Source organism: Giraffa tippelskirchi, chromosome 3 (assembly GCF_054371585.1).
Source record: "Giraffa tippelskirchi isolate mGirTip1 chromosome 3, T2T-mGirTip1v1.2.pri, whole genome shotgun sequence".
Lineage (NCBI taxonomy): Eukaryota > Metazoa > Chordata > Mammalia > Artiodactyla > Giraffidae > Giraffa > Giraffa tippelskirchi.
Genome location: NC_137277.1, coordinates 35,114,362 through 35,134,252, shown reverse-complemented (window position 1 = coordinate 35,134,252; position 19,891 = coordinate 35,114,362). Strand labels below are relative to the sequence as shown.

General features: G+C 38.0%; 1 protein-coding gene across 9 annotated transcripts in view; it reads left to right on the top strand.

The window, feature by feature from the left end:
- NDEL1 (nudE neurodevelopment protein 1 like 1) overlaps positions 1 to 19,891 on the top strand; it is a 69,454-nt gene that overhangs the window by 19,640 nt on the left and 29,923 nt on the right. For all 9 annotated transcript variants that reach the window (XR_014079145.1, XM_081578399.1, XM_081578400.1 and 6 more), the window contains 7 exons: positions 2,871 to 2,968; positions 4,091 to 4,244; positions 5,144 to 5,292; positions 7,225 to 7,361; positions 10,465 to 10,638; positions 13,308 to 13,399; positions 18,886 to 19,037. Coding sequence is in view for 8 of the 9 variants with exons in the window: in XM_081578399.1 (XP_081434525.1) it covers positions 2,883 to 2,968; positions 4,091 to 4,244; positions 5,144 to 5,292; positions 7,225 to 7,361; positions 10,465 to 10,638; positions 13,308 to 13,399; positions 18,886 to 19,037 (944 nt within the window). In the remaining variant the exon portion in view is untranslated. The remainder of the gene's footprint in view (positions 1 to 2,870; positions 2,969 to 4,090; positions 4,245 to 5,143; positions 5,293 to 7,224; positions 7,362 to 10,464; positions 10,639 to 13,307; positions 13,400 to 18,885; positions 19,038 to 19,891) is intronic.

The following is a 19,891-nucleotide window of genomic DNA, read 5'->3' as shown; positions in this document are numbered from 1 at the left end:
AAAAGTCTACAAGCAATAAATGCTGGAGAGGGTGTGGAGAAAAGGGAACCCTCTTACACTGTTGGTGGGAATGCAAACTAGTACAGCCACTATGGAGAACAGTGTGGAGATTCCTTAAAAAACTGGGAATAGAACTGCCATATGACCCAGCAATCCCACTGCTGGGCATACACACTGAGGAAACCAGAATTGAAAGAGACGCGTGTACCGTGAATAAAATGTTGATATGCCAAAGTAGCAGCAGTTCCTCACCTTCAGAAAGGCATATATGTAACCCAGAGAAAGTCCAAAGCATGACAGCAAAAATATTAAAGGGACTGAGATGGCTATCAAGTGAACGTAAAGCTAAGAAGACTTCTGGGCTGAGTGACTCTCTGGGTGCGATGGACTAGGCTTCATCTTGGGTGGTTTCTTCTTTGCAGTCCTGGATTGGAGCCACTGTTTCCTGCACCTTGTGCCATCCAGTTCTTGGTTTTCTCTCTTCTTTTGTAGCTGTCTCAACACTCCTCTAACCCTCCTGAGGTCTTGTATGAGAAAAAAAGTACTTCTCTCCTTTCCTGAATTATCTGTTTCCTCTAGGTTCCATAGGTCCTTGGATTTTCTTCCTTATGCTACTGGCTTTTCTCATTTGTTTGGTGGTTCTTGGTTGTCCATATATACTTAAGAATTTAGGGCTGGGGACTTCCCTGTTGGTCCAGTGGCTAATACTCTGCATTCCCAATGCAGGGCGCTCAGAAATTTCGATCCCTGGGTTGGGAACTGGATCTCACATGCTGCAACTAAGATTGAAGATCCTGCAGGCTGCAATTAAGACCCAAACAAATAAAGATTTAAAAAAAAAGAATTAAGGGCTAGACAATGATTATTTTAGGTAGCTAGTGTGCAGGGTATCTCTAAGGCTCTCTCCAGTAAGCTCCATCAGCTCCCATTCTGTGATGTGGAGCTTGTATTGAGCTTTATAAGTGGCTGTGAGTGTGGCTTGGCATGCCTCAGACTGATAATTTTGTCTAGCTGAGAATGGTAGGTTTTATAATCCTGGTATAATACATGATGGTGTGTTGTGAGGTAGAAGTAAACTAGCCTCACATTTCTGAAATAGAAATTTCAATATTAATAAAGGAAAGCAGTACTGTGGGAGCAAAGAGGGAATAATTTAAAAAGATGGTAAGTCAGATTCAGATATCGAATTTCTACTGTGTTTCATGTTTCTGGTGATGCAGAAGGGATTTATAAGTAAAATACAGGTCCTGCCCTCTCAGAAACTCTTTGCGACCCCATGGACTGCAGCATGCCAGGCTTCCCTGTCCTTCACCGTCTCCTGGAGTTTGCTCGAACTCATGTCCATTGAATCTGTGATGCCATCCAACCATCTCATTGTCTGTTGCCCCTTTCTCCTGCCCTCAATCTTTCCCAGCATCAAGGTCTTTTATTTAAGTTAATTGGAAGACTGACCAACATGCCAAAAGTAGTAATGGACAATGTGGTCAGGAAAGACTTAAACCAGTTTGAAAAAATTGCAGTAGGCTGCAAAGGCATTACACTGAATGTATATAGTTACATTTTAATTTTATTCAACTAAAAGCTGTTCTTCTCTTTTGTATACCTCCTCAAGTTGAAGTTGTATATGTGCTCTTGTCTGTGTCTTTTCTAAACATTCATGAGTAGTGGGTTGTGCTGGATGAATTCTACATTCTCTACAACTCCCAAGTTTTATTAATTTACTTTTAAAGCTGGCCTTGAATTCTCGCTACCCAGTTTGGATTAGGTTGAATCAATTTTGGTTTAATTTAATAAATATTATTGAGTATCAGCTATAGTACAGGGAGTGTCCTGGGGTTGAAATCAATTAGACTAATACACAGCCTAACAGGGGACACAGAGATGTAAGCAAATGCGTTACTAAGTGTTAAGCGTATTCATGCAATCTTATGCATAGAGGTAGCCAAGATGGTGGGAGATTTTGGTGCTGTATCGGTGAGAATAGGAAATGCTTTCTGGAAAAGATGACAGCTGGGTTTTAAAGGAAAAATAGGAGCTTTCCAAATGCACAAGGAAGGAGAGCCATTCCAGGTAGGGGAAATATCCAGGCCGGAGCAGAATGGTGCATTAGGACAGTTTTGAACAGTATTGCTGGAATATAAAGTAGAGGAAGTAAGATTGAAACACTTTGGCGTAAATCTGGGACAAGGCCAGCGACTTTGGTATTCTAGTGGGCCTGACAATCAGTTGGGATTGGTAGTCAGTCCAAATGCAAGGTTAATAACTAAACAGATATTTTTTCACCCACTCTGAATATCTTGGAAGAGGAACCGAGATGAAACAACATTGAAATTCGAGGATTAGTGGACTTTAATGGAGGAAGCTTGGGACTTAACTTTTAGAAATGTAATGATTTAAATTGTTGGGAATGTGCTTGATCTCCTGGCAAGGTCACCTGGAATAAAATGTTTCAAGCAGGTGTTTTGAAGCAGTTGTATCAGTACAACAGAGAAGGACATACAGGTAATAGCAACTCTGATAATAAGCTTGTTTTCTGTCACCTGATTCCCAGATCAGTTAGCCATAAACCAGCTGCAGGTGGATCTGTGGGGCCAACCCCAAAACCTAGTGCTGCCACCAAAAGTGCTTCACCTGGCTTCCGTGATTTTGTTCATCTCCTCTCCTGAGCCTGTCCATGATGGTGGTGGTCCCTGCAAGTGGGGCAGCCAAGTGATTTATGTGCCTGAGTCTATTATAGTAAAGTGTTAACCCCTCAGAGTCTTTCATGTTTGACTCCCTCCAAAATGCTGCAGATTGAGTGTTGTCCCATGTTTTATCCTTTTACTAAGATTCCTATGTTCTCTCTTATTTTCCTCTTTAACATTTCTCAGGCTTTCTTGATCATGGATGGTGAAGATATACCAGATTTTTCAAGTTTAAAGGAGGAAACTGCTTATTGGAAGGAACTTTCCTTGAAGTATAAACAAAGGTAATGCCAGAAAGCATCATAGAAATACAAGAGGGCTTTGGAATACATAATCTCTAACTTTTTGCTCTTTTTTCTTTTGTTTGTTTTAACAAAGCTAAATTTAGAGTTTCCAGTATAGAATTGGGATTCTAGAAATAGTCATAACAAAATAACATTGCTTGTATTTAAGTAAGATAAAGTGCCATAAAACCTTACATTACTTGAATTATTAAAATAGTAAGAAAAGTGTCATTTATGATTTCTTCTGGTAGCTTACCTCCTTTTAGAAAGCTTATTACTGCTCTTGGCTATCTTTGGCTTGCTGGGTGTGCACTGATTCTGCCTCATCATTTTGGTCTTTTGGAGATTCTAATAAGCTCTCCGGGACTCCATAGGGCAGACTCTCTTTGGGCAGGTGTTATCAGTGTCTGGAGCCAACAAAGCTTTGAGGGAGCGACGAGCTTTGGGGGTATATGGAGTATTTTAGAAAATCTCAATTATTTCAGTTACTTGAGAGAACTTTTAGGTAACCTTTTAAGTAGTAAAACTTAAATTGCTTTTTAAAATGAAATCTTTCTGAAGTATATATACATCTTCCTACTTTGGTTAGCAGTTTACTAAGACTTATTAAACCTTTTATTGTTGTTTCATTGTTGTTGCTGAAGCCAGTTATTGTATCATGCTAGTTATATGGAAGGTGTGTCTATGGCAAGAGTTCATAGTCTTTTTTTTTTGTGCCATAGATACCTTCATAGGCTGGGAAAATCTACGGAACCGTTCTCAGAATAACATTTTTAATGTATAAAATTAAATAGAATTACAGAGGAAACCAATTATATTGGAAAAAACACATCTAAATGTTAAAACTGATTTGTGGATAGTGATATGTGCTTCTTTGTCAATATGTTAAATAAGAAAGGGGTGAGTGTATAAAACCTGAATCCTTTTGTGGCTTATAATGTACTTTCATTGAACCCTGAATATATAGAGTAAGAGATGCAAAATAGATTGCCTTTATTGTTTAGTATATTTTATGGTAGCATAACACTCAGGTGAAAAATTTTGAATTGATATATAATCATCTTCAGGATGGTCCTTACGGTTTCTACTATAACTGATCTTTCCCGCTTTGTTTCTGATTAGCTTCCAGGAAGCTCGGGATGAGCTAGTTGAATTCCAGGAAGGAAGCAGAGAATTAGAGGCAGAGTTGGAGGCACAATTAGTACAGGCTGAACAAAGAAATAGAGACTTGCAAGCTGATAACCAAAGACTGAAGTATGAAGTAGAAGCATTGAAGGTAATTGTGGCAGTTGAAGCTGGTGTCTCTTTGGCTGGGGTTTGTTAAAGTGAGAAATACATTCTTACAGGTAGAGCTTAAGAGCAGCAGGCAACATAAAAATGTAAAAAGGCCTAAAGTGAATTTTTGACATAAACTGTTTTCATGGAACCAAGGCAAAGGTGTTTTAGAGTTCAGAAGTTCACTTCAAAAGTCTGTAGCTGTCAATTTTTTTAGCAATTTTTTTTAGCATTATAGCTCTATAATAATACGTTATAGTTCTATAATTTTCAAAAGCTGCCTGGAAAAAAAAGCTTGCCTGATTATTTGTTATGATAGAGTGCCTCATTCTGTATAACTTTAAAATTATCTTTGTATGACACATACATTTATTTCATTATGGTTTCTGGTCACTTTAGTTTTGGAGTTTAATTTTTAAAAATTCCCTTCTAACAAGGAATTTTCAGGAGTAGAAAGTTAACCTCTCTTGCTGTTGTTCATCACATGCCTAAGCCAAATGTTTGGGGTGTTCCTGTGTCTGGGCAGGGGGTAGGTTTGGAGAAGGTGAGATTGGGCAGGCAAGGTGTAAGAAATTTGAACTCTGTCACTCAGCTGCTTTGTGTTTACCCTGGGCTGCATTCAGCCTGAGAACCCGGAGGTTTTTAAGGCAACAATTTTACCTCTTTTCAGAGAGATCATTATTAGATTTCTTTAAGAGAAGTGATTAATATTATATGAATTAAAGCACTGGAAATGAATTTGTCATTATAATATTGTAAAAAGGAGAAAAGAGTACTATCAGATTGTGGGTGAATTTTTTGGGTCCTTCACCAACCTGCCTCTTATTTGGATTACATCCTTTATTAAAGAAAACTATATGCTAATGACACGTTCTTTCCTTCCTATACCCACACCTTCAGGAGAAGCTAGAACATCAATATGCACAGAGCTACAAGCAGGTCTCAGTGTTAGAAGATGATTTAAGTCAGACTCGGGCCATTAAGGAGCAGTTACATAAGTATGTAAGAGAGCTGGAACAGGCCAATGATGACCTGGAGCGAGCAAAAAGGTAAGTGAATGATGTGCATATTGTTAGAATAACCAAAGTTGGCAATCTGTGATTTAAAAGTTATTTTAGATTCAACCAGTTACCTAAATCTTAGTCCCAGAACAATTCCTTTTGGTGTTTCAAGTCATCTGAAAGTCCTCACATTGAAACTTACCAAAAATCCTTATCTCCCTAGATATTGCCCTTCCAGGCTTTTCTTTCCATTTTTCCTTCTTTCATGTACCATTGTGGATCCTGTTGGTTTTTCTTTAAAAGGTGTCATTCATTCCTCCGTCTTCCCTCTATGTTCTCAATACTACGACACTTTTTGAAGGTCCTCATGTTGTATACCTGAATCCTGCAGTTATTTCCTAACTGATCTGTCCTTAAGTTTTCACTCCTTTTCTCTTCTGTTTTAATACTTATCGATGAATTTTCTTGAAATAATGCTTTTATTACGATTTTGCTGAACAGCCTAGAAGAGCTTGCCATTACTTTGCCAAGATTTCATATGTCATTGTTTCTTAACCATCCCAAATGTAATTTGTATTACTTTACAATCATTGTCTGAGATTTCTTTCCTTAATATTTGAGTAACTCTGAAATGCTTGGCATGATGCTAGAGTTGAGGATACAAAGATAAGCTTGCCACTGCCCTTGGGCATGATAGATATGGACAGTCCATGTGATAGCACTGGTATTAATTCAAAGAATGTACAAGCTGTTCCAGGGAACAGAGAAGGGAGCCGCTCAACTACCCTTGGTAACTGGGGAAGCTGGGTCTGCAAGGAGTAGATGTTAACTGATGAAGAGAGAGATTCGAAGGCAGAGAGGCAGGAAAAGGGCATAAGGTGTTAATATTTTACTTTAACTGAAGTGCATAAAGACGATGTGGCTGAACAAGATATGACTGGAAGATGTTTGGGGCCAGGTTGCGAAGAACCTTGTGCTTGGCTATGTTTGAAAGTCATTCTGTAAGCAAAGGGGCACTCTAAGAATTTTTTTAAACAAAGGAGTGTTATCAGATTGAGATTTGAAAGGTATTACTGAGAAATTAGAAGCAGGGAGGAGATGTGAAGACCATTTTGGAGTAAGCCAGATGATGTTTTGGTTTGTTAGTAGCTCAGTTGTGTCCGACTGTTTGCGACCCCATGGAGTGTAGCCCACCAGGCTCCTCTGTCCATGGAATTCTCCAGGCAAGAATACTGGAGTAGGGAGCCATTCCCTTCTTCGGGGATCTTCCCAACCCAGAGGTCAATCCTGGGTCTCCTGCATTACAGGCAAATTCTTTACTGTCTGAGCCACTAGGAATGGGTGAAGAATTAAGCCTGGGGTAGAAGATTGGAGGAGAGTAAGTGGAGCTGAGAGTTGACAGGACTTGGGAAAATTGGACATGGCATTGAGAGTTCTAACTTGAGGTTAGGGAATTTTAATTCTGTAGCAGATAGCCTATAGTGGATAGAGGGCACATAGAAGGTACCTGTCAGTGTTTGCTGAATAAATGAGAAATGTAGGGAGAAGAAAAGGGTTGATAGGAAGAAAGTAAGTGGAGGGGGACCTGGGACTGTGTTTTAAAGAAATTTCTTAGAACATTTTTACATATTCTTACATACTGTGAAACCACTGAACAGTTTTCTTCCTGAAAATGTGTAACTTTCAATGAAACATGTTTAAAATCCAGTGGGGAGATATAACCTGTATGATAAATAGCCTGCCTTTAAGAAACTTGAAGGAATTTAGATAGGAATATAAGAGAAGAGAATATATTGAATGGCCAACTTATAATAGAGACAGTAAATGCGCCAGAGATCAGATGGGGTGAGATCATTTTCTTTCAGCTGGGCCAAGCTTTCTAGGTCAGGAAATAGCATGAGATAAACTGACAGTTTCCTTTTGTAGTAGCTAGTTGCACATTATTTGTTTAATTCATGGACTCTAATTTTTTTTTTTTAGGGCAACAATAGTTTCACTGGAAGACTTTGAACAAAGGCTAAATCAAGCCATTGAACGAAATGCATTTTTAGAAAGTGAACTTGATGAAAAGGAATCTTTGTTGGTCTCTGTACAGAGGTTAAAGGATGAAGCAAGAGGTAAAATTTATAACTTAAAGAATATTTATTACTTACTGTCCCTAAGCCAGAGTGCTAAGCTAGCTTCAGGATCAACTTTTTAAAGCTGTTCATTTATATGCTTTGGTCAGACACTATGCCAAGTACTTTTAGTTTGTTAACTTAATAGCTATATCATCAACTCTAGGAGGTAGGTATTATTACACCCGTTTTATAGGTTAGAAAACTGAGGCACAGCAAGTTTGGGTTTTGTCCAAGGTCTTTTAGCTTGTCAGTTGGGTTCAGACCTGGTCTGTTTCCCAAAGTCTTAATCATCATCACTATGCAGATACTGCTTGGTTTATTTGGAGTTTTTCATTTTCTTGTACCTAAATAATTTTGTGTTAGGCACGTAATAGCATTATATATGTGTGTGTATTGCAGTATCAGTTCAGTTCAGCTCGGTGATGTCCACCTCCTCACGACGCCGTGGAGTGGAGCACTCCAGGCTTCCCTGTCTATCACCAACTCCTGAAGCTTACTCAAACTCATGTCCATTGAGTCGGTGATGCCATCCAACCATCTCATCCTCTCTCGTCCCCTTCTCCTCCCGCCTTCAGTCTTTCCCAGCATCAGGGTCTTTTCAAATGAGCCAGTTCTTCGCATCAGGTGGCCAAAGTATTGGAGCTTCAGCTTCAGCATCAGTCCTTCCAATGAATATTCAGGACTGATTTCCTTTAGGATGGACTGGTTGGATCTCCTTGCTGTCCAAGGGACTCTCAAGAGTCTTCTCTAACACCACAGTTCAAAAGCACCAATTCTTCAGTGTATATTGCAGTATACATGTGTATAATACATATAGTGAATATATACTTTCTTCTAAAATTTTCCTTCCCTCCCTCTTTTTTTCTTTTATGCATGTTAGAGTGCAGAGCATTGTAAAGAAGAAACTAAAAGTCACTGTTAATCTCTTTATCTTGAGAGAATTCACCACGAGTTTGGTGTCTTTCTAGTCTTCCTATAACTATATATAAGCATACCTGTTTGTTTTTTTTCCTTTATATAATTGAACCATGTTTTATGTATTTTTTCTATCTTTTTTTTTTTCTTTTTACTCCTATGTTATTGGAAGTTACATTTTTGCTATACATAGTGCTGTAAATAGGGTCCTTGTACATAATATTTGGGAGTGTCTTTGATTTTCTTAGACTAGATTCTTAGAAATAGCAAAGAATATAAGTGTCTTTAATGGTTGTAACAGATGGTGCTAAATTACTTTTTAGGTAAATTGGTACCTTTACACTTTGGTGGTGATTGCAAGTCCTCTCAGTCCTCCTCACACTGTTTACTAGTATTGTGAATAATAAAAATAAAATTTAAAATTATTTAAAAATCTGTTTGAAAATTGATATTACATTGTTTTTATATATTTTTAAGTTAAAAAATTTTTTTGGTCGTGCGGTCTTAGTTCCCCAACCAAGGCTTGAACCCCAGCCCTTGATGGTGAAAGTGAGGAGTCCTAACAACTGGACCATCAGGGAATTCCCAATATCACATTTTTTTTTTTTAAGTTTTTTAACTTTCATTTATTTTTTTGAACTTTTTATTTTGTATTGAGGTTTAGCTAAATAACAATGTGATAGTTTCAGATGAACAGCAAAGGGACTCAGCCATACAATACATACATCCTTTCTCCCCCAAACCCTCCTCCCTTCCAGGCTGCCACATAACACTGAGGAAAGTTCCATGTACTCTACTGTAGGTTATTGTTGATCATCCTTTTTAAATACAGCAGTGTGTACATGCCCATCTCAAACTTCTTGTCTAATATCACCTTGCTTTTAATTTGTAGTTTTTTGGTTGGTACTTGTGAAAACTTTTTGTCTGTTTATTGGGTCTTTTAAAAATTGTTTTTTCAGGAATTCCTTGGCAGTCCAGTGGTTAGGACTCAGATCTCTCACTGCTAGGGGCCTAGGTTTGATCCCAGGTTGGGAGCTAAGATCTCGCAAACTGTGCAGCCAAAAAAATTTTTTTAATGACTTTTCCTTTTTTGTGGGGGCTTTATTCATTTGAAGAACTTCTCATAATTTATATGATGTATAAAATAGTAACTTTATCCTATTCTAAAATTTACAATTTTGGTTAAAAGTAACATAAAATTTACCGTCTTAATGATTTTTAAGGGTACAAGTCAGTAAAGTTAACTATATTCACATTGTTTTGTAGACCTTGAACTTTTTCATCTTATAGTATTGAAACTTTTTGCCTATTGGACAACACATCCCCATTTCTGTCTTCCCCAGCCCTTTCAACTGCAGTTCTACTTTCTGTTGTTATGTACGACTACAGTAGTCCCCCCTTATCTGTGGTTTTGCTTTCCACGGTTTCAGTAACCCATGGTCAGCTGCAGTCTGCAAATATTAAGTGGCAAATTCCAGAAATAAGCGATTCATAACTTTTAAATTGTGCACCATTCTGAGTAACAGGGTGATGTTTTTTGCTGTCTCATTCAGGGGATCATCCACTGGGGGTCTTGGAACACACCCTCCTCAGATAAGGGAGGACTGCTACATTTTAGATGCCTTATGTACGTGGAATCATACAGTTAGCAAGTATTGGTCAGTTGCATTACAGGAAAAGAGAACATTTTAATTTTGGGTTAAAAATTCAATATTTGAAAATCAGAAAGCAGTTTGCAACTATCTTGACTACTTCCTTTCTAAAACAAAATATTTCATAGGAAAATGAGTAAAAGAATGTCAACCCATTAAAAATGACAAGAATTGCTCTTCATTGATCTTGTAATAATACCCAAACTACATCATTTCAAAATAAATGCAAATAAGTTGGTAAAGAATATTTATATTTGTGTCGTATCTGTTCACTGTGAGTTCTGCTTCGGACTCTGCCTTATTTTTGCATAAAGGCAGAATAGTTGTAACATTTATAGCATTTTTAAATTCTAAATGACCATTTAGATAGTAGGGTTGTCATTTTTATTCCCTTGGAAGTAAAAATTATTAAATATGAAAATCATTTTTGAGAAGTAATTTAGGAAGAATGTCTTTATGGCATCTCAGATGTAACTTCCCTTGATGTATTTGCTCCCTCTAGTGAATATTGCTACCTTTGCAACATTTTACAGATTTAAGGCAAGAACTAGCTGTTCGGGAAAGACAACAGGAAGTAACTAGAAAGTCAGCTCCCAGCTCTCCAACGCTGGACTGCGAAAAGATGGATTCTGCCGTCCAAGCATCACTTTCTTTGCCAGCTACCCCTGTTGGCAAAGGAACGGAGAACAGTTTTCCTTCACCGAAAGGTTTGTTATGTCTTTTCCTTCTGAACCTATGGCTGATTATCAGTTAAGAAGCTTTGCTGATAAAGCAGGGGTTGCTAAGGTTTAAGCAGTCTTTTTAGTTTAAAGGTTGGTTTAGTCTGTCTTTACATGAAACAGAAGAAATTGTTCTCCTAGACCACTCATATGTAGGAAACAGTGAAATGAGAGCTACATTTAAGACAAGAACAGCTTAATAAATTGAAATTTTAAAAAGTTGAAGATTTTTAAGGAAATTTGTTTTGATTATAGCAGTAACACATGTTCATGTAGAAAAATATAAAAATATAAACGAGAAAAAAGAAAATAAAATTCATCTGCAATCTTTGCGCTTAAAGTCAACTATTAGTAACACTGAATTTTTTTCTTTGTACTTTTATGTGTTCATGCCACTTTGTTACAAGTTTTGGGATCATATTTAAATGCAGTTTTATTTTTGGCCCCTGCCGCTGAACATATCATGGGAGACTAGAAGCCTTTATACATGGAAAGTACAGAGACTCATTGAGTTACCATTCAGGCTCATCTAAGTTGGCTTGGATGGACATGTCCATTCTATGACATGCCTCAGTAGCTGCCATATTCATAGGTGAATAGTGCATAAAAAATATTCCTTTTGCCATCAGTCAAGGTATTTTTTAAAATCCAGGTAAGCAGAAAAACGATTAAGTAGCCACTAGATAGAACCCTGGAATTCTTAATTGAGATCTATTTAGTTTTTGCAGCTTGCAGATCATATTTCAGCTACTTCCACTCCCCTGTACTTTCTTCTTACCCTTTTATTTTATTTAAAAAAAATATTTATTTGGCTGCATCAGGTCTTAGTTGTGGCATGTGGGATGTAGTTCCCTGACCAGGGATTGAACCTGGGCTCCCTGCATTGGGAGCCTGGAGCTTTAGCCACTGGACCACAAGGGAAGTCCCTTACCCTTTTTTAAAATACAGGATTTTATCTTTCAGAGTGATATGAAGTAATTTCAGTTAGTGCAGTTAGCCCTCCATATTTGTGCTACCCAATACAGTAGCCATTCAAATGTGACTATTTACATTTTTATTAATTTAAATGAATTAAAATTTTAAATTGACTTTCTGATTGCGTTGGCCATACTTCAAGGCTCAGAAGCCCTTGAATAGATAATTCACCCTTTTTTTGTCTTTTTATGAGGGTGAGGTGAGGTAAGGTATGTAATAGTACTATGTAGTTTTGTTGCTGATTGTAGCAGTATCTGCTGAGTTTGCTGCTGAGAATACAGAGTAGGCAGTATATAGATTACAGCAGGCATCAGAAGCTGTCATTTTTCAGAATAGCTGCTTGTATGTTTGAGGGTCTTAGAATTAGTGGCATATGAGAATTAGCATTTAAGATCTTTTTTTTTTTTAATGTTACTAATTAGAATTATGCAGATAAGTTCTGAAAATTCTTCAGCAAAGCACCAAGAGCCTCAAGGGGGTGTCAGGACACAGAGCTTGCTCTGGCACAGAAGGAAGATATGTCAAGCCTAAGGCAAGAATATGTGTCCAGAGAGACACATTTTTAGATTGGAACTGATGGCATGAACTTTCGTTGGCCTAAAAGTTGCTGTTGCATTGCAAGGAAGTTGGCACACAGACAGTGAGAAGCCGAAGGTTAGAGAAATCAGTGGCAAGATTGAAGAGCTGATCTCTATGAAGTGGACTGGCTGTAATTGCATTTTATTGATAAAATACCTGTTTCCAAAAATCATTTAAAACAACTTTCCATAAAAGTACAGATTTAATAATACTGAAAATATAAAATTCGAGTAGAATAGGAAGAACAAGATCCAGAAATCCCTGTGAAGGAAAGTATAGCACTTTGTATCACATTTGGGCACCTGTTATGTGCCGTGTATTACTCAGGATGCAGGGAGGAGAGTAGTCAGACCAAGTTGTGACCTTTGGGACTTCCGTGGCACTCCAGTGACTGAGACTCTGTGCTTCCACTGCAGAAGGACAGGTTTAATCTCTGGTTGGGGAAGTTTCATGTACTGCATAGTGTGGCCAAAAATAAAGAAATAAATGTCACATTGGGAAATATAACATATATAAGAGAAAGGATGAATATCTATATATCTATACCCTGCAAGGGTACAGGTGCTTTTGCAGGTTGATTAAAGAAAAGACAACCCAGCAGGAAAAAGTGCAGAAGATAAACAGATGACTTCCCAAAAAAGAGATTTAAATGACTCTTGGATTAAGGAGACAAAAGTTACAGTGACTATCAAGTTGGCAGCAAAAAAAAAGATGTCAAATATTATTGAGAGCACTACCATTTGGACTGCTAATATTGACACAACCTAGAGAGCATTTAGTAGGATATTAAGATGAAAATTTAGGCATATCCTCTGACTCAGCAGTTCTATTTTTAGGAACCTTTTCTCCAGAAATACTTGTCTAGATATTTTAAGGTTATATGTCCATTTAGCATTGTTTATAACAATGAAAAATTGGATATAACCTAAATATCCTTTGGAAAATGGTTAAATGTGTTTGTGGTATCTCCACTTTATACTATATCCACAGTTTAGAATATTATATTGATTTTTCATTGAGTGTATACTGCTTTGTAAACTGAAACAAAACCCAAATGTAAAGGAAGATGCCAGAGTAATCACTCGCCTTTTACCTTTCTCTAGCTATACCAAACGGTTTTGGTACCAGTCCACTGACTCCTTCAGCTAGGATATCAGCACTGAACATCGTGGGGGATCTCTTACGGAAAGTAGGGGTAAGCATTTCATTATTTATCACTAGGTGTTTCAGCTGCCAAGATACTGAATTGTTTCTTACCTTGAACTGAGGGTGAGGTAAAGGCTGTAATTAAGCTTAGAAGCAAGAGCATCAATTGACCACCTGAGACTGGTTCAGATAAAAACCTCTGGGCTCAGCCTTTCCAGTGCCTCTGCAGAAGGTCGCCATACTGAACTCCCAAGTCCCTGCTGGGCCTTCGTCATGCTCGCCCTGGCTGTCTCTAAAGCATTGACACCTCCCACGTTCTTTAAGGCCTGCTCTGTCTTATCCCTCCCTCTAATCCTGTTCTGTGCTTTGCCTGCTGTCCTCCTGGTCACCCCCCAGCTTTCTCTTCAGAGGACTCTCATTGGCTCATGGCATGACTTTTCTGCTCTTGGTCACCATGTTACTGCTGCCTGGCCATCTCCACTCCAGTGCCATCTCCTTGGCTCTAACCTTGCGTCCCAGAACATTTCGGCTTTTGGAATATTACACTCGGTTTTCTACTTAGGTTTTTACATTGTATATCTACTCTATGACCTTATTGAGAGTAGTACTTTGTTGTGATTTTTTTTTTTTTTTTTAGTCATCTCTTGCTTTCACTTGGTTCCTACTTACCCATGATCCATGGGTCACTTTCTCTGTCACTGTGGACTCCTGGTTTCTCTGGTCATAGGGGAGACCTGCAGGTTGGATTAGTCGAGCAACTGGACTTCTTTCCTGCATCAAGATCATTGGAAACATTTATGTAACCTGGTAGATTTTTAAGCCACTATAAAGTTAGAATTTCTAGCATTAGTCAGTTTCTTGGTTCCCTCAGTGACTTATTTCTGTGATCAGTAATCTACCCCTGAAACTTCCCATTCTCCACTGCCCTTTCACTTGTGTGTGTGTGTGTGTGTGACTCTGAAGAAAGCAGAAATTGTATTCTACTTTATATAAAGAGGAAATGGGAGGCCAAGATACGAGATCCTATGTTTACCTTTTCTGGCTCATAAAATTATTTTCTGACCATCAGTAACTTTGGATTTTAATGTTGCTGTAACAAGTCATGTGCACACATCATTCATACAGCACTAGAATAATCTTCCTTCACTCCTACCATAATCTTTTTTTAAACCTATTGTAAAAATTGTGTTGTAATAGTTGAACCTATTTGTTATAACCTATAATTTGAAATAATATGTTTGCTTTTCAGTGTCTTATCAACTGTAAGCAAAAAGATAAATTTAACTTTACTCTTCCTAATTTTTTAATTTTTCTTGGTTATTTTTGTAACTTGATTTAAATAAAGTCTGTCCCTTGAACTCTCCATTAGTAGTGCTGAAAATTAGTCAACAGCACCTACAATATTATGCCCACCTGTGTGTTATTTCCTGCAGAATCAGAGGAGGAGCTAAGCTCTAGGGCCATTTTACTTATAGTACTCAACAGATGTTTCAGACGTTTTGTTCTTTACCTATTATTTAACTCAGAAGCATATTATCAATAGATTTTTTTCCTGTGTGTGTGTCATAGCTGACATGTGTGCCTTTTTAACATTTTTTAAAATTGGCCATCTTTATATTCTTTTCACTGCAAAAGGATTTTTACTAAATCACAATAAAATAAATAAAAAGAAAAAAGCTCTTGAAATCCTGTCATTTCAACAGATTAAATCATTTTCAAAAAACTGTGCTCAGCCTTTGTATGCATATATAACTTGTGTATCAGTGGATATTTTTGTTCATGGTTCTTAGGATTTCTGATTACTTTTTTTTTTTTTCACTGTGGAGAGAAGAAACATACCCTTTCTTTGCTGTATGTTGTATCTTCCGGCTTCTTATTCACACTGTTTGCTGAGTGCTCTGATGTGCTTCTAGGGTGGGGGTACACTGTCATCCTCGAATTTCTCTTCATTATGCTCGTAGGTTAGTTCTGCCTGTTTATTCCTGGACCTCTGTTATCATCTTTCTTTTGTTCTCTGTTTTGCTTTAGTACCTTAAGTAATTTATTCATAAATGGTGCATGAAAGTTGAACTCGGAGTCCTTGCATCGTTTACCCTTTCAGCAGACAGTTTGTCTTTTAAGGTGTCATTAGAATTTCTGCCATACTCCACCAGCCCCTGTGTACTTTTATGAATGTTTCATCTCCTACTTCTTTGCCCTATTTTCCCACTGACTTCACCTGGAAGCCCCGTCCCCCTCTGACATCCTCTTCCACTGAGAAATCAAGGCTGTCTATTTATGCTTTGTTTTCTTCACTTTTCCTTCTTTTAGTACTCTCCTCTTATTACCTCTGTTCTTCCTTTTTGTCTCGGTGGTGAAAGTATCACATTCCTGCTCACGGCTAATTTTGTCCCTCTGTGCTTTGCATCTCATTGTCTTGTCATCTTTATATCTCCTGTATCTTCAGCCTTTTACTAGATATTTTAATATTTATATGCAGTATTTATGTATACCATATTATGTAATGTATGTATATCGTTCAGTTCAGTTGCTCGGTGGTGTCCAACTCTTTGCGACCCCATGGACTGCAGCATGCCAGGCTTCCCTGTCCATCACCAACTCCCGGAGCTTACTCAAACTCATGTCCATTGAGTCGGTGATGCCATCCAACCATCTCATCCTCTGTCGTCCCCTTCTCCTGCCTTCAATCTTTCCCAGCATCGGCGTCTTTTCTAATGAGTCAGTTCTTTGCATCGAGTGGCCAAAGTATTGGCGCTTCAGCTTCAGCATCAGTCCTTCCAATGAATATTCAGGGCTGATTTCCTTTAGGATTGACTGGTTTGATCCCCTGGCAATCCAAGGGACTCTGAAGAGTCTTCTCTGACACCACAGTTCAAAAGCATCATTTCTTTGGCACTCAGCTTTCTTTATAGCCCAGCTCTCACATCTGTACGTGACTACTGGAAAAACCATAGCCTTGACTAGATGGACTTTTGTTGGCAAAGTAATGTCTCTGCTTTTTAATATGCTGTCTAGGTTGGTCGTAGCTTTTCTTCCAAGGAGCAAGCGTCTTTTAATTTCATGGCTGTAGTCACCATCTTCAGTGATTTTAGAACCCAAGAAAATAAAGTCTGTCACTGTTTCCACTGTTTCCCCATCTGTTTGCCATGAAGTGATGGGCCCAGATGCCATGATCTTAGTTTTGTAAATGTTGAGTTTTAAGCCAGCTTTTTCACTCTCCTCTTTCACTTTCATCAAGAGGCTCTTTTAAGTTCCTCTTTGCTTTCTGCTATAAGGGTGTTGTCATCTGGGTATCTGAGGTTATTGATATTTCTCCCGACAGTCGTGATTATGGCTTGTGCTTCATCCCACCTGGCATTTCACATGATGTACGCTGCATGTAAGTTAAATAAGCAGGGTGACAATGTACAGCCTTGACGTAGTTCTTTCCCAATTTGGAACTAGTCTGTTGTTCCATGTCCGGTTCTAACTGTTACTTCTTAACCTGCATATAAATTTCTCAGGAGGTAGGTAAGGTGATCTGGTATTCCCATCTCTTTAAGAATTCTTCACAGTTGTGATTCACACGGTCAAAGGCTTTGGTGTAGTCAGTAAAGCAGAAGTAGATGTTTTTCTGGAACTCGCTTGCTTTTTCTGTGATCCAACGGATGTTGGCAATTTGATCTGTTTCCTCTGTGCAATGCGTAATATATGACTGTTAGATATAAAGTATGTATATCTAACATTTATATATATACTTTATATCTAACATTTATATATTACACATTACACAATTTTTTAACCTTAAAAGCAAAAATAAAAGCAGGTATTCTTTCCTTCTACCCTGTGTCTCTCTTTAACTTTTAATTTGTCTCTTTCCTTCCCAGCCAAGCTTTTGAAAGCCCGTCTCCATGTATTGTTAGTATTTGTGACGGCATACTCGCTCCCCAGCTAGCCTCGTCTGGGCTCTTGTTTGCTGCTCACTCCACTCAAATTGCTCATTGATGATCTCAGCGCTGTCAAATCCAGTGGATGCTGCTCTGTCCTCATTTTACTTGAAACGTTCAACACTTTTTTTTTTTTGAAATGCCTTCTTTCCTCTGCTTTTCTGAGGCTGTGTTATGTCTGCCTCGTGCCTTCCTGCCCGTTCCTCTTGGTCATCTTGTTGGGTCTTCATCTGCCTGCCCTTTCAGTATTGACTTTACTCAGAGTTTACCTTAATTTTCTGATTATCTCCTTCACAGCCATGATTTCATCTCCTACTTGGTGTGGATATTGTCTTAAATTTGATTTCTAGGCCACTGTTTTTGAGTGCCAGGCCCAGTACTTGTATTAGGTTGTCTCACTGATGCCTCAGATACAACTTGTACCTATTATATGGTAGATCTTCATCTAATATCTGAATGAATGTCTTGAATATAGGAAATTAATGGCTCTCAATTTTTATTGTGTATGTGTCTGTTTAATAAGATGCTGAAAAAATGCTTATTTAGAACTTATCCAACCTCCTTTCCTTCTTTAGTTGTTATTTTACTGAGTCACGGTGCTATTGCTTTAGGGAAGGAGAAGAGAAAAAAGTTTCAGTCTGTTTTTGTTGCTTTTTCTTAATAGGTGTTATTGAAATTATGGGAGGAAGGTTCTCAGAGTGAAATATGTTAGCTGTGGATTTAATTTACCAGTGCATTCCAAATCCCTTAGTGTCAAGGATAATAGGATTGGAGTGTTCTTTGCCCTTTTTTTCCCTCATGGATTATAATCCCCTGCCTTCTCTCTCTCTCTTTGCAAGGAGAGGGGTTTGCTTTGGCAAAGTGTTTGTGGGAAGGGGAGTTGGTGATACTTGTGTGTGATGGAAATTGATGAGAAACTTCTGTTCATGTCATCTGTTGGCTTGTAGAGGCTGGCACTGGCCAGGTGTTGTGGTGACAGGTGCTAAGCAGGCACTCAATTTAGAGGTAAATGCTAAAAGGCTGGTGTCATTTTCAAATGAATTATTTAATTATAGGCAGAGGGTATAGACATTTTACAGTGTGCTCTCAGAAGCAGAATAGAATTTAGCTTCCCATGAGGCGTTGTAAATGCACTTATCCATTCTGATACACTAAAAACTAACATGAAGCCCTAAAGAAAGAATTGGCCACTTTAAAAAGTTCTCAATTGATGTTTTTGCATTTTTTGTAATGCTTGCTTCCAAAACATATTCACACATCCAACCAGCCAACTAACAGTCCAGAGGTCAGCGGGAAACAGTGGATTAGGGCCAAGGGACCTGGGATGCATCTCTATCTACTGTGCCACATTTCTCTTAGTTGTAAGGTGAGGATTATATCTGTATCCCTCAGTAATACTGAGATGGATAAATGTTCTGAGTTCATTAGAAAGGGAGCCGGTGTGAATATCCCCTCTTCCTACTAGAAAGATGATTGATAATGGCTTAAATAGCCACCATTACCAACTGAGAGAATAAGGTTTGAGTCTTGAAATAGAAATGGTTTGAAATGCAAATTTTTATGTGCAGCTACTATTTTGACAATCTAATCATTCCTTCTTCCTTTTTAGGCTTTAGAATCCAAATTAGCAGCTTGCAGGAATTTTGCAAAGGACCAAGCATCACGAAAATCCTATATTTCAGGGAATGTTAACTGTGGGGTGATGAATAGCAATGGCACGAAGTTCTCTCGATCAGGGCACACGTCTTTCTTCGACAAAGGGTAAGTTTTGGAAATTCTAAGTGTTAATTTTTGGGTTAGTGAAGTTGCATATTATTAAGTGAGTTAGTGAAGTTGCATATTATTAAGTGAGTTTATTGAACTTCGAAAAGATAAACTCAGTTAGATAAATCTACCTGAATGAAGTGTTGTCATTCACATTTTAGGGGATATGAAGTCTGTTATTGTCTTCTAGTCCCCATGGAGTCTGTTGCCCTGGGAAGCAGACTCTTGAAAGGCAGCTAGGGATTAAAGATGAATGTGATATGGTCCTTGTGTTTGCCGAAGGTGCTTGCAGGATGGTAGACTATCTTGGCAAATATTTGCTAAGAGTAGAAGAGAACATGGTAATCCACATGGTTATGTGTGAACTCTTCAACAAACCTTCTGTCTGAAGATTTTAGAAAAATATAAGACCACTGGATCAAGTACAGTTTAGGACATAAAAAGTTTTGTAGGATGTTAAGATATTTTTGGGGGAATTGAGAATTAAAAAATTGTCATAAGATTAAAGCAGCAATACATCATTAATGCAAAAAAAATTTGGTTCCGAATATATAAAGTAAAAATATGTGTCATCTATTTTCACACTATTTTTGTAAGTTATTCATGTATTCATCTATACAGTTAAGCATGTAAAATCATCATCTTATGCATCTGCTTTGCTTTTAAAAACTTATGAGATACCTTAAATACTGCTCGCAACATGCCTATGGTGACTGATACTACCAGTAGCTTTCCATGTCAGTACGTATTGTTCTACTTCAATTAAAGTAATAAACAAAAAAAACCCACAAAACACTGCATGGTTATACTGTTGTACGGGTGTGGCTTTAGTCTAGGTAACTGGTTAGAGC